We start from the raw sequence: 24,145 nt of genomic DNA, 5'->3' as shown, positions 1-24,145 counted from the left end.
TTGGGTCTGTCAGTCGGACATCTAAGCTATTATACCAGAGATTTACAGTCAATCTACAGTAAATGTGTTTGTCAATGGTGTTGTGCTATTGGATGCTAGAATACTGTAGGGACCTTAACCCAGCACCTAGTGACATCGTCAAGAGGTTCGGACCTCTTGGCATAACAGTTAAGGTGTTGGCTTGACAGTCGCTGGATCTGGGTTTGAGTCCCGGTCAGGACCACCCCCTGAATTCGCCACAATATTGTCAACTGTTCAGGCTAATTGATTGATTGATAGTCTGATGGTACTGAGTGATGAGACCAACAACCCATCTTAAATTATACAGTGCTATCTATTGTATTATTATTCAAGAGATAGTTTAGATAATATGTCATTTCAGTGCACTGTGCAGCACACATTTTGTTAAATGTCAAAATGCTTAGTGCCTAGGCACTGGCCTAGACTATGGTAAGCTAAGTACAGACTGCAGTAATTACATTGGAACCTAAAGACCAAACTCCATGCATTGATTGCTATTGACTCACAAATCAATGCCTGCAAGACCATGGAAACTCAGTAAATCAAGTTTTGACAGGCAATGTTTCCTGGTGCATTTAATCATTAACACAAGGTGGTCTACATAGCTCCAGGATGCCTAACTGTGCACCGTGAGTAGCTTACACAGACTCTTTCATTCTTGCTGCACACTCCCAATAATATAATGTGAAACAAATAATGATATTGTGTAGAAATAGCACATAGCCTACTAGGGATTTGATGCCAGTCACCTGACTGTCCCTTTAAACTGGAAAAAATAGAAAACGGCTTTCCAACAGGCTTTTGCGCGTGCGTAGCAACATTTTGGGCATCAAGGCGTTAGTGGAGCATAGAGCGCATTCGGGAAGGAAAACAGGTAAATAAAGTTCAATTATTTGCCATTTTCATTTGAAAAATAAATTTGAATCTTTCGTTTATTCTTGAAGCGGTTAGCTAAAACCTTTGCTCATTGGAATGACAGGAGTCGCTTCTTATCCTAAAATGTAGCAAATCAACCAGCGAAATGGTTACAAATCATCCGATTGTCAGCGAGCTAAACGTTAGCCAGCTTCAATCTCAGATGTCTTCCATCACACTGTTCACACATATCGGCAGCTGTAATAATATCGCCAAAGATTAAAGCAGTTTTTATTGTTCTAGTAACGGTTTCACAATTCATATCCTGTGCCGCTTTTGAAGAGATGGAAGGAACAGGGCGGGCGGCGCTTTGTTTGTTACATTTCTGCTGGTGTTCTATTTCGGTCATAGCAGTAACATTCCTGTGTAACCCTGGTTAGCGTTTGGTCATTTCGTTTTTAGTTGGCAAAGGATGTCTGAAATTCACAGTACACTGCGTGACGGCCATTTCCGTTAATACGTCTGTCAGGAGTTGAAAATTAATAATAGGATTACGCGAACTCTGATGCTCTATGGGAAAAGTAGCCTAAACACCATGTGGAAATTGTAGTTTGGATATATATAATGCTTTAAATGTCTGAATCACCTGTTGTATGACTAGGACTACTATTGTCCTGTTTCCTCTCATTGACTTTGTCCCAGTTAAAAACATGGAACTGACTGTTTTTGTTTAATGTTTTTCTGTCAACAGACACTGTCACCCACCCCAAACAGACCAGCAGGAATAATGTCGAGTGGTACGTTTGTTCTCTGTAGGCTATCCATAGGCCTATGGCATGTACATTTACATAACTTCACTACCTGCAAGGCTGGTCCTTGTTTAAACAACTACTCAACATGGTGGTTTGTCCAAGAAAATACAAATGTTAGCCGACTCTCCCTTCTGTGAGTCTAATCAGATGTTTTTAAACACAAAATGGTTCCTGTCCATGGACTCTGGTCTGATCCCAGATCAGTCCAACAGAGGGCCGCTCTGTCCCCCTCTCTTGATTCCCAGAGTTAGTTTCACTTGTACTGGCCAGGGTTGGCCGTCCTAATCAAAGAAACGTTTGTTTTATACAGAAATTCAGTTAGTAGGCAGCTCCCTCCTTTCTACTGGCTTTGTATCAACCTCTGCTTCTTTTTCTCTCTCTGCCTCTCTCCCGTCTTTCTCTTTCTTCTCTGTTCTCTCCCTGTTTCTCTCTTTCTTCCTCCCCTTTTCCCCCTTTCTCGCTCTCTGTCCTCTTCTCTCTTTTTCCCGCTTCTCCTTCCATCTCTTGCTCTCTGACAGTGTTCCTGCCGTCGGACCTGGCCAACTCAGTGTTGAGCCGGCAGCGCAGGGACAACAGCTACCTGCTAGAGGAGATCAGGCAGGGCAACATCCAGAGAGAGTGCAGGGAGGAGATCTGCACCTACGAGGAGGCCAGGGAGGCCTTTGAGAATGACGAGAAAACTGTGAGTGAGACGCACATGCAACACACACCAACGCACATGCAACCCATGTGTGCAACACACACGCAACCAGGGTTGTGGTCAATTCCATTTCAATTCAGTCTATTCAGGAAGTAAACTGAAGTTCAAATTCTAAAAAACAAGTGTTTCTTATATGGGAAGCATTGAGGAAAATTTGAATTTTACTTCCTTGTTTGTTTACTTCCTGAATTGACCCCAACCCTGTATGCAACACTCGCTCACACAGATGCACACACAATGCTCTTTGTCTCGCTATTGCTCCCTCATTGACACACACATACACTCGATAACAAAAACACTTGTAATCCTACTCCGAGTGTGCTGGCCTGTGGAATGTTCCTGCTTTTCAGGAAGTGATGATAATCAGCAGGAAGAGTAGCTGACTCCCTGAGAGTGCTGCTCAATAGGGAGAGGGTCATTACTGCAACTATTGTCAGGAGAGGGAATGAACAGTCCGTGCAGCACGCACATGTGGACAGCTTTTTGTTTTTGTTTTGTGTGGGAGCTTTCTGGAGTATGACATTCAGAATGTTGCAAATGGCATTTGTAGATTTCAAATTTTTCTTTTACTTTAAATGCCCAGTAATTGATCATTCTGCCCAGTAATTGGTCTGATGTAGCTCTCTGATTGGCTGCAGCAACGGTTCTGGGAGGAGTATGTACGGGAGAGCAACCCAAGTGGCGGGCTGCAGTCGGTGGTGGGCGGAGTCCACTCCCTCTACCTGATCCTCCCCTTGCTCCTGGTGCTCCTCCTCATCGCAGCAGTGGCCATCACCGTGTGGCGGTGCCACTCCCGCAAGCGCTCAGAGCGCAGCCCCGCCCTGGGGGGCTCCAACCGGGACCCCACCCTATCGGTGGTCTCCATGGACCAGTGGGGACGGGACTTCCACGATCACTCCGAGCTCAGCGTCCACAGCAGCCCCGCCTACCCGGGCTTGGAGGTCACGTCAGCGAGGGGAAGCAGGGGAGAGCCACCGCCATCTTACGAGGAGGCGGTCGGCAACACAGATGTGCACATAGAGACAGAGCCGCCGCCTCAGTATGAGGACATCATTGGCCATGGGAAGTGAAGTACCCCCCCCCCCCCCCCCCCCATGTCCTGTCTTAGCCCAACACCCCACCTCTCTCTCCAGCCCCCATCCAGCTATATCATCCTCCCGGTCTCAGCCTACACCTCGCCTCCCTCTTTAACTGTTACGTTACTACACTATACTAACGGAGAGTTACTGGATGCAATAACGTCGAAGCTTGCACTGACCATCAGATAGGAGTTGAGTGATAGCGGAGACGATACCAAATGTTTGATTTCGCAAAACCAAAATGTACTGTGTTTTTGTCATACTACCATAGATTTATGTTATGACTACCCTGGAGGTTTGGGGCTTGCAAATGAACGATGCATGACAATTGTGTGGTGTAAAGGAAAAATAAGAAAACAGCAACAGTTCTTATTGACATACTTGTAAGAAAGGAGAAAACAATTCTAGAGAGATAGTTGTTTTGAATGTTCAGGAAGTGAATTGTAAAAAAAACTAGCAATTTTGCTTGCATAAGGAGACAGAATTGTTTGCTGTGTCATTTTAGCCATATATTTGGGTAAGCCAGTACTGGCTATGTACACGTGGGCTTATTGGATCTATGCCAGCGTCGTATACATTTGTGGAAGACTGTCAATATTCTCCGACCGTATTCCATTAGGGAATGTCCTAAATGGCACCCTATACCTTATATAGTGCACTACTTTTGGCCAGAGCCCTATGGGTAGTAGTGCACTAAATATGGTATAGGGTGCCATTTGGGACAGAATCTATGTCTGTCTCTCAGAGTGGGACATTATCTGAGCTGTGCTGGCATGGAGCGCGGAGTGACCTGCAAGCGAATATGGGCCAGGAAGCAGAAGAATATGAAGCAGGGTGGAGCAGCAACAACCCATTTTTCACTTGCAGTATTCAATGTCACTATGGACAGTGTGTGTGTGAGCATGTGTGTATATACATGTGTGTGAGAGTGCGCTTGAGTGAGCGTGCTTCTATTTTTTTTACTGCAGATAACGGCAGTGACTACATTGATACTAATGTAGTGGATATGTGGTGTGACTGAAGGCACTTTCTGTTAAGGCTCAAACTGAGCCGTTTGCTAATGAATTCTAGGGCAGAGTCTGTTTTGTTTGGGTCTATTCAGCACAACTCTCAGCAATAATGTCACCTATTGATACAATGGTCTATTTTACATGCTAATTATGCAGCTGGGGGACTAATTGCAGACATCTGCCTAATATTCAGTATCATAATACATGTAATATGACAATGGCCCTGTACACACTTTAGGTTGTACAACTGATTGACAAAGCATTTGACACCATTGTTATGATACCACGGACAGTTTGGCCAGGATTCAATCTTATTGCGCGCTTGCCATTTTAAAAGTAATTTCCATTAAGCTGTCATCTACAGTGTTTGTTAATGCAGGAACATTGCCTTTTAAAAGGTGCATTGTCGACAGCGTTCTACTGATTTTGAATCCTGGCCTTTGTCGGCACAGTAATGTTTGCACACTAATTGTGCACAATGTGCAGTGTCTCAACAACGCTTGTAATGATACATTTTTTAAATACAAAACAAACTTTCCGTTGTGCAAAATGTGTTGTACATTAGTTGTAGAACTTGTGTGTACGGGGCCTGTGTAATATGTACATTACAGATTGAGAGCACTGATGTTTTTTGTTGACCTGTGGAATCGCAGCACTTGTCCCAATGCTATATGACCTGTGACTGGGATGTGTTGGTTAAGTTAGCCATTTCGGTTTGGTCTATTGGTACGTTCAAGACAACTCAGAAACTCATATTTTATGACTTGGAAACTCATAGGATGAGGCCCGAGTCAACAATAGGAAGCTCTTTACAAATAACTTATGTTCATTTTAACTTGAGGTTCCGAGTTTCCGACTTGTCATGAATACACCATATGGCCCTGTCCAGAAACAACCCCTAGGACCCTACCCACTTCTGAGAGGATTCAATATGTTAAAGCTACAGTATATGGTGACAGCTCCACCTTTCCCTCTGATAGAATAGGTGGAATTGTTGCTATATTGCTTACACCTGTCCAATCATTTCAGATCTCCACAGGTGTCTACATGTAGGTAATAGGGGCAAGGAATTCTGGACAGGGCCAATTATTGTACTGTTACCTTTTGAAATCCAGTTTTTACAACGCCTTAAGTAAATGCATAAGTAAATGTAAAAAAAGATAAACCTTTGAATATGTACTGAGCTTGAATTTTAATTTGTAATAAAATACTTAAACATGTGGGGCTGTTGTCGTCAGTGCCTCCAAATTTATCCAACCCTTTTCTGTAGTTGATATGAGGACCATCTTTGTCCTTCTGCAGTCCAAAAACAACTGGACATTCTCTGCTATTTTAAAAGGCTGTTCAAACAAACTTAACCATGTGTAAATAGACCTTAACATTCTGTACCAACTCTTTCCTCTGCAAGAGCATGTCATTGGCTCATTTTGGGACAGACTTGATATTTGGCCAAACATTTTTCTAAATCCCTGGTCCTGAACTTGTCAACATTCAGGAAGTAGTCTGGATGAATTGATAAATTGGATAAAAGATCAGTGGGCAGAGCATAGTGGGTGGAGTTTACAGGTGAGTAAAAAAAATTGCTGTGGGGGAATTAAAGTTTGGTATTTCGAATCCCAGTTGAGACTTCAGTTTTCAAACCTTACCCAACAATCACATTTATAATCTACATTCTAAATGACTAACCTAAATATGTGCAAAAACAATGTTGGCGTATCCCACGTCTAGCGCAGTAGATTAGGTACTGGGTTTGAGACCAGAAAATCACAGGTTATGCTGATGCCCTTTCTCAAAAAAAGGTTATTTATAAATTATGTTGAATGACATGTTATATCCTAGCATGTCTAGCACTTTTTATTATATTTTACATCAATGGCATAGCGCACATACCCTGAGTGGTTCAGACACACTTTCCCTTTATGTCCTGGGTCACATTCAGCATGAACAGAAGGGAGAAAACAGTTTGAAACATGTGTTTTTCCTTCAAAAGTGCCTAGACTGCCTGGAGAACACAACCCTGGGTTGCTTTGGAGACCAGAGACAAGCATATCCTAGCAGAGCCAGCCAATCTAGACCAGTTGGTACACAGCATGCATCTGACACAGGAAATATTAACTTGAAGCAGTCAATAGTGATAAAGCAATGTGGGCGGAAGGCAAAAGGGCAGCAGTTAGCCTAGCGGTTGAGAGTGTTGGGCCAGTTACCGAAAGGTCGCTGGTTCGAATTCCCAAGCCGACTAGGTGAAAAATCAGTCGATGTGCCCTTGAGCAAGGCCCTTAACCCCAATTGCTCCTGTAAGTCGCTCTGGATAAGAGCGTCTGCTAAATGGTAGTGTTAAGGCTTATCTGACACAGACAATATTATATCAAGCAATAAGAAACAGACAGCAAAAGCAATAAGAGCAAGTGTGCATTTTCCAGTAACAACTAGCTAATAGCATCAGCGGTGCGTTGGCCAATGACAAAGCAATGATTTGGCAGTCAAAGGGACGGATGCCTGTTCCAGTCAACAGTCACGTAGGCTGCTGCTGCTCTGAAGGCTGAGTCAGGTTGGTATCTCCATGGTAATGTGTAAACATGGTAACACCCATTTCAGACCCACTCCTTGGGGTTTCGTAACACCTCCAGCATATCGGCCTCCTGGGAACCTTTAGGAGGCTCATGCATGTACTCCCACCTGTGAAGAGAGAAGACAGTCAGCATGAATGAGAGGCCTGGGGCTTCTTCAGTGATTGCAGATAGAAATGTAATGTACACAGCTGACATTAGATGACTCCACAGGGGTCTGGTTGATGCGGTGGTGCAGCTCGGTCATGGTACGAACCGAGGGACATACAGTGTCTGTGTTCCAAATGGCCCCCATAGGGCTCTGCTCAACTGTAGAACACCATGTAGAGAATAGGGTGCCATTTAGGATGCTGACACAGAGCACTTTGTATAGTTGTCTCAATGGAAGCAGCCAGCTCTTTCATTTCCCGCCAGCAAATTTAGAAGACATTAGCATTTCTCTCTCTAAACACGTGGCTATGACTCGTGGATAACCACAGAGGTGACATGACTCCCTATGCGACAGTCATGTCTGTTCAACACTACACATTTCTACCTGAACATTTTAGAAGCCTTCTGAATAAGCCCTAGAGCATTCACTTCCAGGCACACACAGGCTGTACACAGTAGTACACACAGTCTTCACTGGTCCAAGGTTGCTTCCCAATAATCTCTCCCTTTTCCCCAAAATGTGCACTTGTTCACTTCCCTTTATGGATTGAAAAGTACAATTTATGGGAAGTAGTGTAAGAGTGCACACATCAGGAGGAAGGAGAGATTATTGGGACACAACCCAGTACTCATTCCCAATCACTAGTAATTTACATCCAGTGCTAGCAGCAGCAGTATGACATAATAGTACTCACTTGGCTGTTAGGGGCAGGGACATGAGGATGCTCTCGATCCTGGAGCCTGGGGTGGCCAGTCCAAACTTCACCCCTCTGTCATACACCAGGTTAAATTCCACATACCTGAAACACACACACCAAAGGCTTAATGAAACACAAGCACAAAGATATAGACACATATACAAACTGTGTTATTACACATGCACACAAGCATGTGGGTACACCTAGGGCTGTTACGGTGACCGTATTACTACCACGACGGCAGTCAAATTCCACGTGACCGTTTAGTCACGGTAATTAGGCTTCTCCAAGGTCTGATGCTGCTGATGGTCATTAGTAGCCTAACAAACTTGCATGAGAAAACAGAGGGATGGCCTCTATTAAAAAGAGGAGGATCCCATCAGCTTTCTATAGGCTAGGGCTACTATATTTATTTCTCAACTTTCCTAATATTAAGCACATTGCTTCTCTTTACAACAGGAGTATAGCCTACCTGGCTGGCATGAAAATGAACCACGGGAAAAGCGTCCTCCATTCGCTATTTAAGTGCATAGATGACATGTATTTTTTCCCCTACCCCTGTTTTGAGACAGGTGCATGATAATCGTCCATTCTAAATCAAAACAATTTTCACACATACAGTACCAGTCAAAAGTTTGGACACACCTACTCATTCCAGGGTTTTTCTTTATTTTATTCTACATTGTAGAATAATAGTGAAGACATCAAAACTATGAAATAACACAAATGGAATCATGTAGTAACCAATTTTTTTTTTTACAAATCAAAATATATTTTAGATTTGAGATTCTTCAAAGTAGACACCCTTTGCCTTGATGACAGCTTTGCACACTCTTGACATTCTCTCAACCAGCTTCATGAGGTAGTCACCTGGAATGCATTTCAATTAACAGGTGTGCCTTGTTAAAAGTTCATTTGTGGAATTTCTTTCCTTCTTAATGCGTTTGAGCCAATCAGTTGTGTTGTGACAAGGTAGGGGTGGTATACAGAAGATAGCCCTATTTGGTAAAATACCAAGTCCATATTATGGCAAGAACAGCTCAAATAAGCAAAGAGAAACGACAGTCCATCATTACTTTAAGACATGAAGGTCAGTCAATACGGAACATTTCAAGAACTTTGAACGTTTCTTCAAGTGCAGTCGTAAAAACTATCAAGCGCTATAATGAAACTGGCTCTCATGAGGACCGCCACAGGAATGGAAGACCCAGAGTTACCTCTGCTGCAGAGGATACGTTCATTAGAGTTAACTGCACCCCAGATTGCAGCCCAAATAAATGCTTCACAGAGTTCAAGTAACAGACACATCTCAACATCAATTGTTCAGAGGAGACTGCATGATTCATGCCTTCATGGTCGAACTGCTGCAAAGAAACCACTACTAAAGGACACCAATAAGAAGAAGAGACTTGCTTGGACCAAGAAACACAAGCAATGGACATTAGACCGGTGGAAATCCTTTGGTCTGATGAGTCCAAATTTGAGATTTTTGGTTCCAACCGCCGTGTCTTTGTGAGACGCAGCGTAGGTGAACGGATGATGTCCGCATGTGTGGTTCCCACTGTGAAGCATGGAGGAGGAGGTATGATGGTGTGGAGGTGCTTTGCTGGTGACACTGTCAGTGATTTATTTAGAATTTGACGCACATTTAACCAGCATGGCTACCACAGCATTCTGCAGCGATACGCCATCCCATCTGGTTTGCGCTTAGTGGGACTATAATTTGTTTTTCAACAGGACAATGACCCAAAACACACCTCCAGGCTGTGTAAGGTCTATTTTACCAAGAAGGAGAGTGATGGAGTGCTGCATCAGATGACCTGGCCTCCACAATCCCCCGACCTCAACCCAATTGAGATGGTTTAGGAGGAGTTGGACCGCAGAGTGAAGGAAAAGCAGCCAACCTGCAAAACACCAGTCTCAACGTCAACAGTGAAGAGGCGACTCCGGGATGCTGACCTTCTAGGCAGAGTTACAAAGAAAAAGCCATATCTCAGACTGGCCAATAAAAAGAAAATATTAAGATGGGCAGTCTGAGATATGGCTTTTTCTTTGCAACTCTGCCTAGAAGGTCAGCATCCCAGAGTCGCCTCTTCACTCTTGACGTTGAGACTGGTGTTTTGCGGGTACTATTTAATTAAGCTGCCATTTGAGGACCTGTGAGGCGCCTGTTTCTCAAACTAGACACTAATGTATTTGTCCTCTTGCTCAGTTGTGCACCGGGGCCTCCCACTCCTCTTTCTTTTCTGGTTAGAGACAGTTTGCGCTGTTCTGTGAAGGGAGTAGTACACAGCGTTGTACGAAATCTTCAGTTTCTTGGCAATTTCTTGCATGGAATAGCCTTCATTTCTCAGAACAAGAATAGACTGACGAGTTTTAGAAGAAAGTTATTTGTTTCTGGCCATTTTGAGCCTGTAATGGAACCCACAATTGCTGATGCTCCAGATACTCAACTAGTCTCAAGAAGGCCAGTTTTATTGCTTCTTTAATCAGCACAACAGTTTTCAGCTGTGCTAACATAATTGCAAAAGGGTTTTCTAATGATCAATTAGCCTTTTAAAATGATAAACTTGGATTAGCAAACACAACGTGCCATTGGAACACAGGACTGATGGTTGCTGATAATGGACCTCTGTACGCCTATGTAGATATTCCATTTAAAAAATCAGCCGTTTCCAGCTACAATAGCCATTTACAACATTAACAATGTCTACACTATATTTCTGATCATTTTTATGTTATTTTAATGGACAGAAAAATTCATTTTCTTTCAAAAACAAGGACATTTCTAAGTGACCCCAAACTTTTGAACGATAGTGTATGTAAAGACAAGATTAAATCAACAACAGTCTGATGGGTGAAAATATTAGCCTATCACTTGTGAATGATGCCCAGCTTGTGTGCAGTAAGGCAAGAAAGAGTGCATGCCTTTGTTGCAACTTTTTCAAATCAGTCGCACACCTCATGTAGCCTAGCTCATAGGCCTATATGTTTTGATAAGGTTTGTATCACAACTAAAGTGGCCAAATAACTTCTTACAATTAAGCACATTAATCCGCTTTACAACAGGTGTAGAGCCTAACTGGCATACATGCACAGCGTGTGAGTTTCACGTTTGGGGAAGATACATTATTTTTTTTCTTAACTTTTTCACAAAAGGCATGGATTTCTTTAAGGGCCATTACGGCCACACAAAGGGGATGCCGCCGAGAAATTTGAGGCATTATCAAGTGCTTGTCAAATTGTGAATGAGAGACTGATGAAATGTGTGCAGCCTGCGCAAATAACAAAGCAGAGCTCATGCCTTTCATGCAACTTTTTTCAAATCATCATTAGTCACATCATGCAGCCTTAGAATGTATAAAAAAATACAAACGTTGGGCTATATATTTTGATCACAACTAAGGTTGCATAAATAACTCTTAGTTAAGCATATAAGAAGACCTGTTTCTTTGTTAACCGCTCAACACAGAATAGTGGCATGTGCGCACTCCCTCAGAAATATTTTGGAGAAAACATCGTTTGTATTTTATTCAGCTGTGTTCAATTGTATTCTTCATACTATAAAATAATGCCATGAAATTCTAAGCAAATCTTGTCTGCTAAATGAACTAGTATAGCCCACAGGCATATGGCATAGCCAGGTCAGAGCCTAACATAATGACAAGGAGTATGCTATTCTGTTCTTCTGAAATAGACCACATTTTCTTCATATCATGTTTATTAGACCTGTCTAAAATACATACTTTATTGTGATGGTGTAGGCTATGGATTTATTAGACTTTTTAAAATGTAGATGTTCCAAAGGTCTGCATCAGTGGCTTGTAGGCTATGCGTGGAAGCCAGGAGATGCTAAATGTGTTTTTGTTAATTAACGGTCAATTACCATGAGACTGGCAGTTATGTGCTTGACAATCAATGGCTGACAAAATGTCATGACCGCCACAGCCCTAGGTACACCCACACCCTCTCATATGTACCCACCTGCCTCTCCGCACCTGCTGCCAGTCCTTCTCCTCTGGGCTGAAGGGGTCATTGAGGTGTTTGTAGACAATGGGCAGGTAACAGGGCACCACGGTCTGGGCACAGCTCCTAACAAAGCTGAACGCCTCCTCCTGGCTGGGAGAGTCCAGGTCGTCAAAGAAGATGCCACCGATGCCCCGCGTCTCGCCACGATGGCGGATGTAAAAGTAGTGGTCACACCTACAGGCAGCAGGAGTGTTTTGAATTAACTAAGCTTGAGGAAAGACATGTGCAGGTTATGGAAACACTTTAATTATACCCGCCCGCAGGTACTGTATATTGCTTTATATAACTTGTTATACGCATGCATTTATACCAGCAGCCTTTAATTAAAGTGTTACCAATGTTAATTTCCATAATTGTATCATAACTAGTACATTGCAGTACTTTTACAGGTATTTGAAACATGGTAGAAATGTTGAGCTACTGGTTTCAATGACTCTAGACACAGAGGTAGTTATTAGATAATGTGATTCCGCTCAATTAAAATATAACCCAATGTTCTTTAAAAATACAACTACTGTATGTTTGAGTTGAGAGAAGATCAAGATAACAATGTCAATCTGGGGGAAAGACCACTGTATGAATGTGTAAAATGCAAACAGCTTATAGGAATCTAGCCTTTAAAAGTAACACAGACACACACATCCATATACAGTACCATACTCACTTACCCTCCCATTCATTGACACAATGTCATTCACTAGCTCTGAACAAAACGGTCATTCAGCAGCTGAAGAAAATTATGAGAAACTCCTTATCCCTGTTGAACAGTAGAGACCCACCCAGTGAAGTCACCCACCCCACCCACCCAGTCATTACCACACATTGTATGAAGTCACTGATGTGGGTGGTTCGTACCACTTTTTGAAGTCGGGGTAGTACTGGGGGTGATGTTTGTCACAGGCCTCCTTCAGACTGTTGTGAAAGTGAGCACCATCCTCCTTATTGACATAGGTAGGAGTCAGGTCTGTACCGCCACCAAACCACCACTGTTTAGTGCCTGGGAGACACACACACACACGAGAAGACAAGAGCCATCATTCATTATCTCAGCTCTAACACTTGAATGGTATGATGTCACAGGCTGACACGCACCATCTTCTTCTTCTATCTCAAAGTATCTGTAGTTGAAGTGCACTGTGGGAATGTGGGGGTTCTTGGGGTGGATGACTGAGCTCACGCCCATGGCACAGAATGGCAGGATGCCTAGGAGTGAACATAACAATACAATATTATACAATACAATGCAATACCATAATATACATCTCAACCATAGTCTGACTCAAGGATCCAATCCCGATTCCTTGAACACATTAGCTTGTCAGAATGGCATGAATGGCCATTTCTGGTCTTGAGTGACACATGTAGCATGAGGTAACACACTGTACTGCAAGACAACATAATATTGCTGAAGTTAATGAGGTTGATATGAACCTAGGGCTGCCACTCACCATCTTTCCCTTTGAGGACCTTCCCTCTGCTGCGCATCTGCTTAGCGGCCTCCTCGGTCAGGTTCCCAAACACCACGGACACGTTGACCCCCGCCTTCTCAAACACCTTCCCATCCTGCAGCACACAGCTAATGCCCCCGCCACCTGATGATACACACACAGACAAACATACAAGATGTTAGACAGTAAAGAAAGAGCCAAACACCAAAGCACTGTAATAATGCTATACAAACAGACAGTGAGACAATGGCATGGGTGCAGAATGTGGCAAGGTGCTACTACTGTAGCTGTTGGGCTCAGCTTAAAAATAAGGGCAGGTGGGATAACCTTTGGATTAGCCTGAATAGATTCCGACCTTAGTTTATAGATGCACTGGGGTCGGACAGGCTTCTTGTTTAGATTAAGACACCGCAGAGCCGGCACAAGATATGGCTCGGAAAACCTACCTCAATCCAGGGATGAGAAATACGTTGCACTCAGAATTGTCCCATTATCCCAACTGTTACGCCAAGAACATTGAACGACTGCTAAAAATCTAGCAGTCGTTCAATCTTCTCGGTGTAAGAGTTGGGATAATGGGACAATTCTATGTACAATGAATTTCTCATCCCTGGATTGAGGTACGTTTTCCGAGCCATATCTCACGCTGGTGCCTTAATCTAAACAGGAAGCCTGTACAACCCCAGTGCAGCTGTAAGCAAGCGTAGGGTCGGAATCTAGTCTAGCTACCTTCGAATATGTAGGTAGCCTAGCTGTTAGAGCATTGGGCCAGCAACCGGAAGGTCGCTGGTTCGAATATCCGAGCTGACAAGGTGAAAAATCTGTCGATTTGCCCTTGAGCAAGGCACTTAACCCTAATTTGTGCCATACTACTATGGCTGACCATGTAAAACAACAGATTTCCCTGCACATATCTGGTGTATGTCACAATTATAAACATTTTTTTTAACCTATTGCACAAATTAGTCATTGGACACTTCATGTGCCACTGTGAATGTGTCAGCGTTGATAGCTGCCAGATACACTATATATACAAAAGTATGTGGACACCCCTTCAAACGAGTGGATTCGGCTATTTCAACCACACCCGTTGCTGACAGGTGCATAAAATCGAGCACACAGCCATGCAATCTCCATAGACAAACATTGACAGTAGAATGGCCTTACTGAAGAGCTCAGTGACGTTCAACGTGGCATTGTCATAGGATGACACTTTTCCAACAAGTCAGCTTGTCAAATTTCTGCCCTGCTAGAGCAGCCACAGTCAACTGTAAGAGTTGTTATTGTGAAGTGGAAACGTCTAGGCGCAACAACGGTTCAGCCGCGAAGTGGTAGGCCACACAAGCTCACAGAACGGGACCGCCGAGTGCTGAAGCGCATAAAAACGTCTGTCCTTGGTTGTAACACTCACTACCGATTTCCAAACTGCCTCTGGAAGCAACGTCAGCACAATAACTGTTAGTCGGGAGCTTCATGAAATGGGTTTCCATGGCCGAGCAGCCGCACACAAGCCTAAGATCACCATGTGCAATGCCAAGCGTCAGCTGGAGTGGTGTAAAGCTCGGCGCCATTGGACTCTGGAGCAGTGAATCACGCTTCACCATCTGGCAATCTGACGGATGAATCTGGGTTTGGCAGACGCCAGAACGCTACCTGCCAACTGTAAAGTTTGGTGGAGGAGGAATAATGGTCTGGGGCTGTTTATCATGGTTCTGGCTTTTTGGAATGAGATGTTAGACGAGCAGGTGTCCACATACTTTTGATCATATAGTGTAGATCTACGTTGGCATATAGGTAAGATGCTCTGGCCTTAGGTTGGGGTTCCTAACTGACTATCCACGCGCTTTGGCACGGGCTGTGTGTGCCAAATGGCACGTGCCAAAGGGAGATCCTTGCCTTCTTTCCGTTCCCACTTGTCCACTTTGAACTTGCCGCCGTCCACCTCCTCGAGCGCTCTGCAGAACTCCGCCTGAGTGTCCATTATCAGCATCTCCATCCTCGTGCACATTTCCTCTTTCCTCTGCTGCAGCACTTTGACGTCGGTACACGGCGGGGCCATGAACGTCTTGCATTTCTCCGCTATCTCCTTCTCCTCGGTTTTGGGGATCATGGTTGCCATTTCAGCCCGCTGAAAGTGACTACCGCTAGCCACAAAACCCGCCACTGCCGCCGCTGTTCCAGCAACCAGCAGTGCGCCTCTCCTGGTTCGCCCGGTTGCCGATTTGCCTGCAGTCCCGTGTGACATGAACCGCACTCCAGTAGCTTTGGGAACACATCTCGCTCCCGGAAGCGAAGTTAACCTGCGGAAGAAAGATAGGTGCGAGTCCACTATGGAAGCTCGCTTTGAAAACTGAATTATACATTGTATCGCAGTGGTTTGCGCCGTTCTGTTCATGGAATAAAGAACGATGGTCGCCATGATTTGTAAATTATCTAGCTGTCCTCTCCATGTAAAATGTACAGGTTGTAGACATCCAGCTAGCAAAACTGAAAACAACAATCACAAGTAGACAGCAGTGCAGTCACGCTAAGGTCCGGGGGAGGGGGGGTCTTTGCCTTGAACCGAGCGAAGAGGCATGGGAAATGGTGTTCTCGAGTCTGCAGGTTTGTTTGATTGATAGTAAATTACAGAAAACAGCAAGACCCACAAGCCAGTGCTTATCTGTAGGCGTGTCCTTATTATCCAGAACGTGATAAGAGACCAGTTTCATCTCTGCTTATCCGCTGTCTTTGCCAAGGTAGTCCTTGATAATAATAATAATTGGCGCATAATGACTATGGATTTATTTTCTTATTCACATATTATTAAAGCATGAACAAAAATATGCCACATAGGTCTTCATTTATTTATGTCACTATTTTAAACAACACAAGGACAAGTCGTGCATTTAATTCCTCATAATAACATTTTCATAATAACATTTTAGAGCACATATTTAGAATGTAGCCTACACTAGTCTATAAAATCCTTCCCATTACTCATGACTGAAAGTTTGATAGATGATAGATGTGTCTGTGTACATTGAGTGTGTGTGTGCGAGAGAGAACCTGTTTTCTGTTTCGCGCATGTGCGTGTTGTAAATCTCTATGACAACAGGACTATTAAACCCTTTAGTGGAGCCTGGGAGAAGGACACGCACAGGAGATTATCTGGACAGGTGCTCCGGCCGGTTGTATCACGAAAATGTAGGCCAGTAAAACGAATAACGAGTTCCCATATAAGAGGATAAAATACATATATGTTTTTATTTTTATTTGTTAAATTCTGAGTAAAAAGGAGACGCAAAAGCTTATGGTAGTGGTGAGTTTATTTCGATGTTTGGGTAACGGTACGGTTGTGCACAATCTATTGTGTATTTATATAGCTCTGTGCTTCTAATTATTTCAGACTTGTGCCTTATAATAACGCGTGTAGCTTATTGTGTTTGTAGCAAGAGTTGCCTATTCTAATGTTACATCATCGCGTTAGGCTTCTAGAGTAGCTATGTTTACTCTTGTATTGGAGCCTAGAAACCAGGCTATGTCTGTGTCTGTCACATCATGCTGTCCTGTTTTATCAGTAAGATTCTACAAGTAGCAATAAATTTGCCAGTAACTCCAATCACAGTTAAGACAAGATAGCCTATTTCACAATACGATCCCATATTAAAAGTAATGCACACAACTGCACCTGTCACAGGTTGAACTGTTTAACCTGCGCTATGGGTCATTTGGCCATGGGAGGGCCACGGAGGCGTGAATACAGGTCTACTATAATATAGTGTGACTGATGATCTGTGAGTGTTCAGAATTTGTATGCTTGTGATGTGTGCTTACAGAGTTGGGAATTCTATTCTATTTTAGTTTTATGAGGGATTGTCAATGCACAAACTGCCCTGAACTGGTGTGAATTGAAATACAATGGACTTATGGATACCCTTGGAAGTATAATGTTGGGGCTATCATCACAAATGGGCCTGCATATACAATGCTCCGGTTGATCATGTATTGTTCTTCATGCTATTCCTTTGGAGAAGATGAGTCAGGTGCGGACGAGCACTAGGACCCAGGAGGAGTATGAGGACGACTTTGAGAAGGACCTGGATTGGCTGATCAGTGAGGAGGGGACGAACGATGGCCAGGTAGGTCAGTGGGGATTGGCTGATCAGTGAGGACGGGAGGAGTGATGGCCAGGTAGGTCAGAGGGATTGGCTGATCAGCGAGGAGGGGAGGAGCGACAGCTAGGTAGGTCAGTGGGGATTGGCTGATCAGTGAGGACCCAGGGCTGCGTTCAGTACGTTTTACGTTCAGTTGAAAAACGGGGAGGGGTTGGGTTGTGGGTTGGGGAACGCTGCCAGTATAGCCACTGCCTTTTAAATACTGTATGTCAGTCATTACTTCAAGCCACACCTTGCCACACCCACCAAACGGTAGCGAATGTACATCAAAGTTTGTTCAAGAATGTACAACAATGTTTTGGGGAATCGTCTCGTTCAGTACAAACCGTTCCGCAACGTAGCAAACGTTCAAGTGAACTGAATGCACCTCAGGAGTGACGGCCAAGTAGGTCAGTGAGCTGCTGGGTTGCCAGACTCGCCCACTTTCTGTGAAAACGTCACAGGGATCTTTTGAATAGTAAGGCAAAAGCAACCGACTGTAGATGAAAGTCAAGGAGTGAAGTCGGGGGAAGTGCATCTGCGACAGCCGAAAGTCAGACATTGATGTGGTTTTCCAACAGCAAGGCTCAGTGCAACATGGCAGTGTTGCCATTGTTTATAAAAGTTTTTCTTTGTAATGTCGAAATAAGAATGTCTCCAACCCCCATATCACACACTCACAAACTGTAGATATAGTTGTGTACATTGTACTATCAATTGGTGAAAGAGAGCCTCAAATATCACATTCAATTATACACTGCTCAAAAAAATAAAGGGAACACTTAAACAACACATCCTAGATCTGAATGAATGAAATAATCTTATTAAATACTTTTTTCTTTACATAGTTGAATGTGCTGTCAACAAAATCACACAAAAATGATCAATGGAAATCAAATTTATCAACCCAAGGAGGTCTGGATTTGGAGTCACCCTCAAAATTAAAGTGGAAAACCACACTACAGGCTGATCCAACTTTGATGTAATGTCCTTAAAACAAGTCAAAATGAGGCTCAGTAGTGAGTGTGGCCTCCACGTGCCTGTATGACCTCCCTACAACGCCTGGGCATGCTCCTGATGAGGTGGCGGATGGTCTCCTGAGGGATCTCCTCCCAGACCTGGACTAAAGCATCCGCCAACTCCTGGACAGTCTGTGGTGCAACGTGGCGTTGGTGGATGAGCGAGACATGATGTCCCAGATGTGCTCAATTGGATTCAGGTCTGGGGAACGGGCGGGCCAGTCCATAGCATCAATGCCTTCCTCTTGCAGGAACTGCTGACACACTCCAGCCACATGAGGTCTAGCATTGTCTTGCATTAGGAGGAACCCAGGGCCAACTGCACCAGCATATGGTCTCACAAGGGGTCTGAGGATCTCATCTTGGTACCTAATGGCAGTCAGGCTACCTCTGGCGAGCACATGGAGGGCTGTGTGGCCCCCCAAAGAAATGCCACCCCACACCATGACTGACCCACCGCCAAACTGGTCATGCTGGAGGATGTTGCAGGCAGCAGAACGTTCTCCACGGCGTCTCCAGACTCTGTCACGTCTGTCACGTGCTCAGTGTGAACCTGCTTTCATCTGTGAAGAGCACAATGGGCCAGTGGCGAATTTGCCATTTTTGTGTTCTCTGGCAAATGCCAAACGTCCTGCACGGTGTTGGGCTGTAAGCACAACCCCCACCTGTGGACATCGGGCCCTCATACCACCCTCATGGAGTCTGTTTCTGACTGTTTGAGCAGACACATGCACATTTGTGGCCTGCTGGAGGTCATTTTGCAGGACTCTGGCAGTGCTCCTCCTGCTCCTCCTTGCACAAAGGCGGAGGTAGCGGTCCTGCTGCTGGGTTGTTGCCCTCCTACGGCCTCCTCCACATCTCCTGATGTACTGGCCTGTCTCCTGGTAGCGCCTCCATGCTCTGGACACTACGCTGACAGACACAGCAAACCTTCTTGCCACAGCTCGCATTGATGTGCCATCCTGGATGAGCTGCACTACCTGAGCCACTTGTGTGGGTTGTAGACTCCGTCTCATGCTACCACTAGAGTGAAAGCACCGCCAGCATTCAAAAGTGACCAAAACATCAGCCAGGAAGCATAGGAACTGAAAAGTGGTCTGTGGTCACCACCTGCAGAACCACTTCTTTATTGGGGGTGTCTTGCTAATTGCCTATAATTTCCACCTGTTGTCTATTCCATTTGCACAACAGCATGTGAAATTTATTGTCAATCAGTGTTGCTTCCTAAGTGGACAGTTTGATTTCACAGAAGTGTGATTGACTTGGAGTTACATTGTGTTGTTTAAGTGTTCCCTTTATTTTTTTGAGCAGTGTACATGAATCGCAGCAAAGTTGGTTCCTGTTTTAGTCAGGTCATGTTCACGTGAGTCAAATAAAAACACCCTAATGATTGGTTGACAATAGAGCCTCCCACAATGCAGGTAATGGCTGCAGGATGAAGTTGGTGAAGAGCAACTGCAGAAATTTGCAGTCAACTCCAGTCAAAATGTCATGATCTTTGATCACATGGTTTTTGTAAAGTTCATGCAGTTGTCATGTAAGCGCAAATCGGACAATTTCTTCCCTATAATACAACACATTTTGGAAGGCAGTGACCAACGATGGTCACCGACTTGACAAAAGTGATCTGCTCAAATGCGCCCACAGTTTGTGGTGTTGTGTTACCGTGTGCCTGCATCTCAGTGTCTGTGTGTGAAATCCAACCCACTGACACACATCCAGACACTTTCACTGTACCACAGTTATAGGGCTCTGGACTGGATACATTGATAACCACACACACACACACACACATACACACAGTCGTCATGTCTTTCACAAAGTATCAAAGTACCTAATTAACATATCGTTTGCTGACACACTGTCTGTTGAGAGACTCAGGTGAATAGAACTCAGTCACTCCTCCTCAACAGGAACCTGACTACGAGGACATCGAGGCCGAAATAGACAAGGAGCTGAAGGAGGAAGAGAAGAAGGAAGAGAAGAAGCGAGGGAGGAAGGAGGACAAGAAAAGCCTGAAAGAGGAGAAGAGGGTGAGCGAGTCAGAGAAGGCGGAGGAGGAGGAGAGGTGGCCCTCGCCTATGGAACCTTTGGAGTTCGACTCCGACCGAGACAGTCCATATAAGGGCGGATCCCCCATAGCTCCGCCCCCTCCGGTGTTGGAAGACCAACCGGAAGAGGACAAGAAGTACATCCTGGAGAAGATCCAGCTAGCCAATCGGCAGCTGCAGGACCAGGAAGCGCCGGACATGACTCGGCGCCGACGCCTTCACTTCAAAGAAACGCTGGTGGATCTGGTGGTGCCGCCGCTGGAGTACGAGAAAGACAGCAGCACCCCCCAAAGGACGGGGGTGGTAGAGCAGGTGAGCAGCACGGCCAGCGGCAAGGACATGGAGGTAGAGAGTGAGATGTCGGGGAAGCTCTCTGAGCTGAAGATCACCCCACGGGAAGGTGAAGGAGGAGGGCAGGGGAGCAAGGCTGGGGGTGGTGGTGGAGGTGGGGAGGCTGGCCAGAGTGGACCGGGGAAAGAGGGCAAAGTCCTGGTAGAGAAAGATGGCAAGTTTGACCTTGTCAGCCTGAAGGAGGTGGAGAGCCATGGCCTGATGCTGCCACCTTTAGCGAGCTTCCCCAGCGACAACTCACGCTCGTCCTCCCGTCCAAGTGACCTGAGCCCGAACAAGACCCCCACATCCTCCCCACTGCGTCCCATCTCTAGCACCATGTCCCTGGGGATCGAGCACCTCCGCTCCCCCAGACCTCCGGCCCAGCCCAGGAATCGGCCCAACTCGGCCAGTCACAGCCAGAGGGGCAGCGGGTGGAGGGGCACCAAGCGCAGGGTGCAGTCGGCCAACAGTACCCCGTCCCAGCAAGCCACCTTCACTCTCTCGCCCCAACAGAAGGAGCTACTGAACAAAATACAAGAGAGGAGAGAGAGGCTCGCCAGAGAGGTGGGGAACACAGGAAGTCCCAATGCTTATCATGAAAGATAAACCCCCTTTTCTGTTTTCCTGTGTAACTCTTTCTACCTCTCCCCCTCCTGCTTTTATATGATCCTCCTTGCTCCCCCTCTCTCTTGCTCCCCCTCTCTCTCTTTCTCTCCCCCCTCTCCTCTCTCTCTCGTTCTCCCCCTGCCCCTTCTCTCAGGAGGAGCAGAGGAAGAGGGAGGAGGATGAGCAGAAGCGTCAGGAGAACGAGCTGGCGTTCCGGGCATGGCTGGTGAGGAAGAGGGAGCAGCTGCAGGAGGAGAGGAGGATCCACAGAGCCCAGGAGATGGAGAGAATGAATGGCATGGTATGCACAGGCCACTAGAGGGCGACACTAGCACACAAGCACAGCCTGTAGCAGGACTGTAATTGTCCTGTAGTAATACTTTGTAGAAATCAGTGCTTTCAGCTAAATGTACCTGCTATTTACTTAAATAATTAAATAAATAAAGGGAAGAAATGTATATTTTCTGATGCGTATTATAAAGAAATGAAAAAGTTGTTATTGGGTAACTGTATGCTAAACTGCTACAATCTTTAGTGCAATCATTACATTTTACATTTACGTCATTTAGCAGACGCTCTTATCCAGAGCGACTTACAAATTGGTGCATTCACCTTATAGCCAGTGGGATAACCACTTTTTTATTTTTTATTTTTTTTGGGGTGGGGTAAGGGGGGGTAGAAGGATTACTTTATCCTATCCCAGGTATTCCTTAAAGAGGTGGGGTTTCAAGTGTCTCCGGAAGGTGGTGAGTGACTCCGCTGTCCTAGCATCGTGAGGGAGCTTGTTCCACCATTGGGGTGCCAGAGCAGCGAACAGTTTTGACTGGGCTGAGCGGGAACTGTGCTTCCGCAGAGGTAGGGGGGCCAGCAGGCCAGATGTGGATGAACGCAATGCCCTCGTTTGGGTGTAGGGACTGATCAGAGCCTGAAGTTACGGAGGTACCATTCATAGAAGAAGATACTGCACCAGCAAGCTTGTGACAAGCCAATCCAAGAAAGTAGGATAGTGAGTGAAAACAGTTTTGACTTCATTTGTCCCTGTGTCCTGCCTCCCTCAGAGGGAGCACAGTGACCCAGACGAGGCCTTTAAGTCGTGGCTGCAGAGGAAACACGAACAGCAGCAGAGAGACAGGCAGCTGGAGGAGATGAAGAGGCTGGAGGAGGAGAGTGGGTTCTACCTGCACAACCGAGAGGAGTGTGAACGAGCCTTCAAACTGTGAGTCCCTACTCAGCTGTGTGAACGTCTGTCTACTGTAGAAGGGCATTGGAGATAGTCTGGACCATGGCTTTCCAACCCTGTTCCTGGAGAGCTACCATCCTGTAGGTTTTCGCTCCAACCCTAATCTAGCTCTCCTGATTCTAATAATTAGCTGGTTGATAAGATGAATCAGGTTAGTTACAACTGGGGTTTGCGCTAAAACCTATAGGAGGTTAGCTCTTCAGGAACCGGGTTGGAGAGCCCTGGTCTGGACACTCAAGTTCTTTTAAATAATTTGTCCGGGTGAAGAAAATGAGTAATTGGGAGAAAGCTATATACAGATTGGAAAAACAATCAGGTCACACTACCCATGATATTACTGGGTCCCCTCTCTCTCTTACTCTTCTCTCTCTCTCTCTCTCCTCAGGTGGCTGAAGAGGAAGCGGGCAGAGAAGCGGGCGGAGCAGCAGGCGGCCAGAGAGCGCTCCCGCAGGCTTGTGTTTGAGGAGCGGCGTGCCCGGCGCATGCAGGACCTCCTGTGCACCGTCAACGAGACCAAGCCTTTCCGCTTCACCGAACACCTGGCATACCGCTTCTAAACGGCTTCTGAACCCACCATTCACAACATCATACCTCGAGAGGAAAGAGTTGACATCTGAGTAAAGCTTCAGGGCCTACATTATACGATTCAGGGCCTACATCGTTGTCCATTTTTGCCCGACAAAATTACAACTTATGTAGACTTTTTCGAATGAGTTACATAAGGAAAAAAATGGACAATTTGTGAACTTTTTTGGGGGACAATCAGCTCCGTTGTCATTCATACTGCATTGGATGACTCCCATTGAAAAAGCGTCGGCTCCATCCGAAAAAAGCTACATCTCACTGTGGGCGAGGCCTAAGGGAGAAGGGAATCACCAAAGAAGTCTAGGCTCTGTTCCAGTATCCATTCTAGCATACCACTTAGAATGAGGCATTTTTACTGAAAGTGAATCTTAACATGGGATCAGCACTGAGACTACTGTTGAGAGAAGGGCTTTATTTTCTACATTTTCATTTGTCACAGATTATCCGTTTGTGACCTCCAAAGTTCTGTTTTCTTTGACATTACTTAGTCAAACATGCACAACTCCTAAGGGTTCCGAATTGATCAGACATCAGTGATCTATCCTGTGCTCACTGTGTACAGTATATAAAGAGATTATTTTATCAAATTAATGATTATAACTGGTTCAATAGCTGTGTGACAACAAATATTTATACAGAATAAATATGTGATTATAGGCCTACTGGCGCTTGTTCTCTACATTGTCAACAGCCTTCTCTCTGTTGCTGATGCACTTTAACCTAGCCTACTAGATAACATGGAGCTCACCAATGCCGGCAGTGCTAGTAGGCAGTGTTACCATAATGCCTTCATAAATTGTTTGTCA

General features: G+C 45.1%; 3 protein-coding genes across 4 annotated transcripts; 2 read left to right on the top strand and 1 right to left on the bottom strand.

Annotated features, from left to right (window-relative positions):
* Window positions 1–837: 837 nt before the first annotated feature.
* Window positions 838–3,476, top strand: prrg1 (proline rich Gla (G-carboxyglutamic acid) 1). Of its 2 annotated transcripts, none has more exons than XM_084164372.1 (4): window positions 838–895; window positions 1,628–1,673; window positions 2,207–2,370; window positions 3,027–3,476. In XM_084164372.1, the coding sequence occupies exons 2-4, from the start codon at window positions 1,664–1,666 to the stop codon at window positions 3,456–3,458; spliced, it is 606 nt and encodes a 201-aa protein (XP_084020498.1). In that variant the 5' UTR covers window positions 838–895; window positions 1,628–1,663; the 3' UTR covers window positions 3,459–3,476. The 2 variants fall into 2 exon arrangements, with proteins under 2 accessions (XP_084020498.1, XP_084020497.1); XM_084164371.1 differs by having other exon boundaries at window positions 3,009–3,476.
* Window positions 3,477–5,650: 2,174 nt separating this feature from the next.
* Window positions 5,651–16,005, bottom strand: LOC311131406 (oxygen-dependent coproporphyrinogen-III oxidase, mitochondrial-like). Its single transcript, XM_084164370.1, has 7 exons — window positions 15,266–16,005; window positions 13,370–13,513; window positions 13,014–13,124; window positions 12,777–12,918; window positions 11,877–12,095; window positions 7,890–7,994; window positions 5,651–7,153 (listed from the first exon to the last, which is right to left on the bottom strand). Exons 1-7 carry the CDS (start codon window positions 15,786–15,788, stop codon window positions 7,069–7,071), a joined length of 1,329 nt encoding a protein of 442 aa, XP_084020496.1. The 5' UTR covers window positions 15,789–16,005; the 3' UTR covers window positions 5,651–7,068.
* Window positions 16,006–16,456: 451 nt separating this feature from the next.
* ccdc181 (coiled-coil domain containing 181) lies at window positions 16,457–23,311 on the top strand (the record flags this gene model as incomplete). The annotated part of the gene is given in 9 exon segments (XM_084163177.1): window positions 16,457–16,538; window positions 16,541–16,596; window positions 16,600–16,629; window positions 16,632–16,670; window positions 17,386–17,490; window positions 20,438–21,472; window positions 21,669–21,815; window positions 22,573–22,730; window positions 23,140–23,311. Coding segments are annotated over 9 exon segments (1,824 nt in total).
* Window positions 23,312–24,145: the final 834 nt, after the last annotated feature.

Source organism: Coregonus lavaretus (genome assembly GCF_964263955.1).
Source record: "Coregonus lavaretus genome assembly, chromosome: 6".
Lineage (NCBI taxonomy): Eukaryota > Metazoa > Chordata > Actinopteri > Salmoniformes > Salmonidae > Coregonus > Coregonus lavaretus.
Note: the sequence above shows the minus strand (reverse complement) of the source record. Positions and strands in the feature narration are given on the sequence as shown.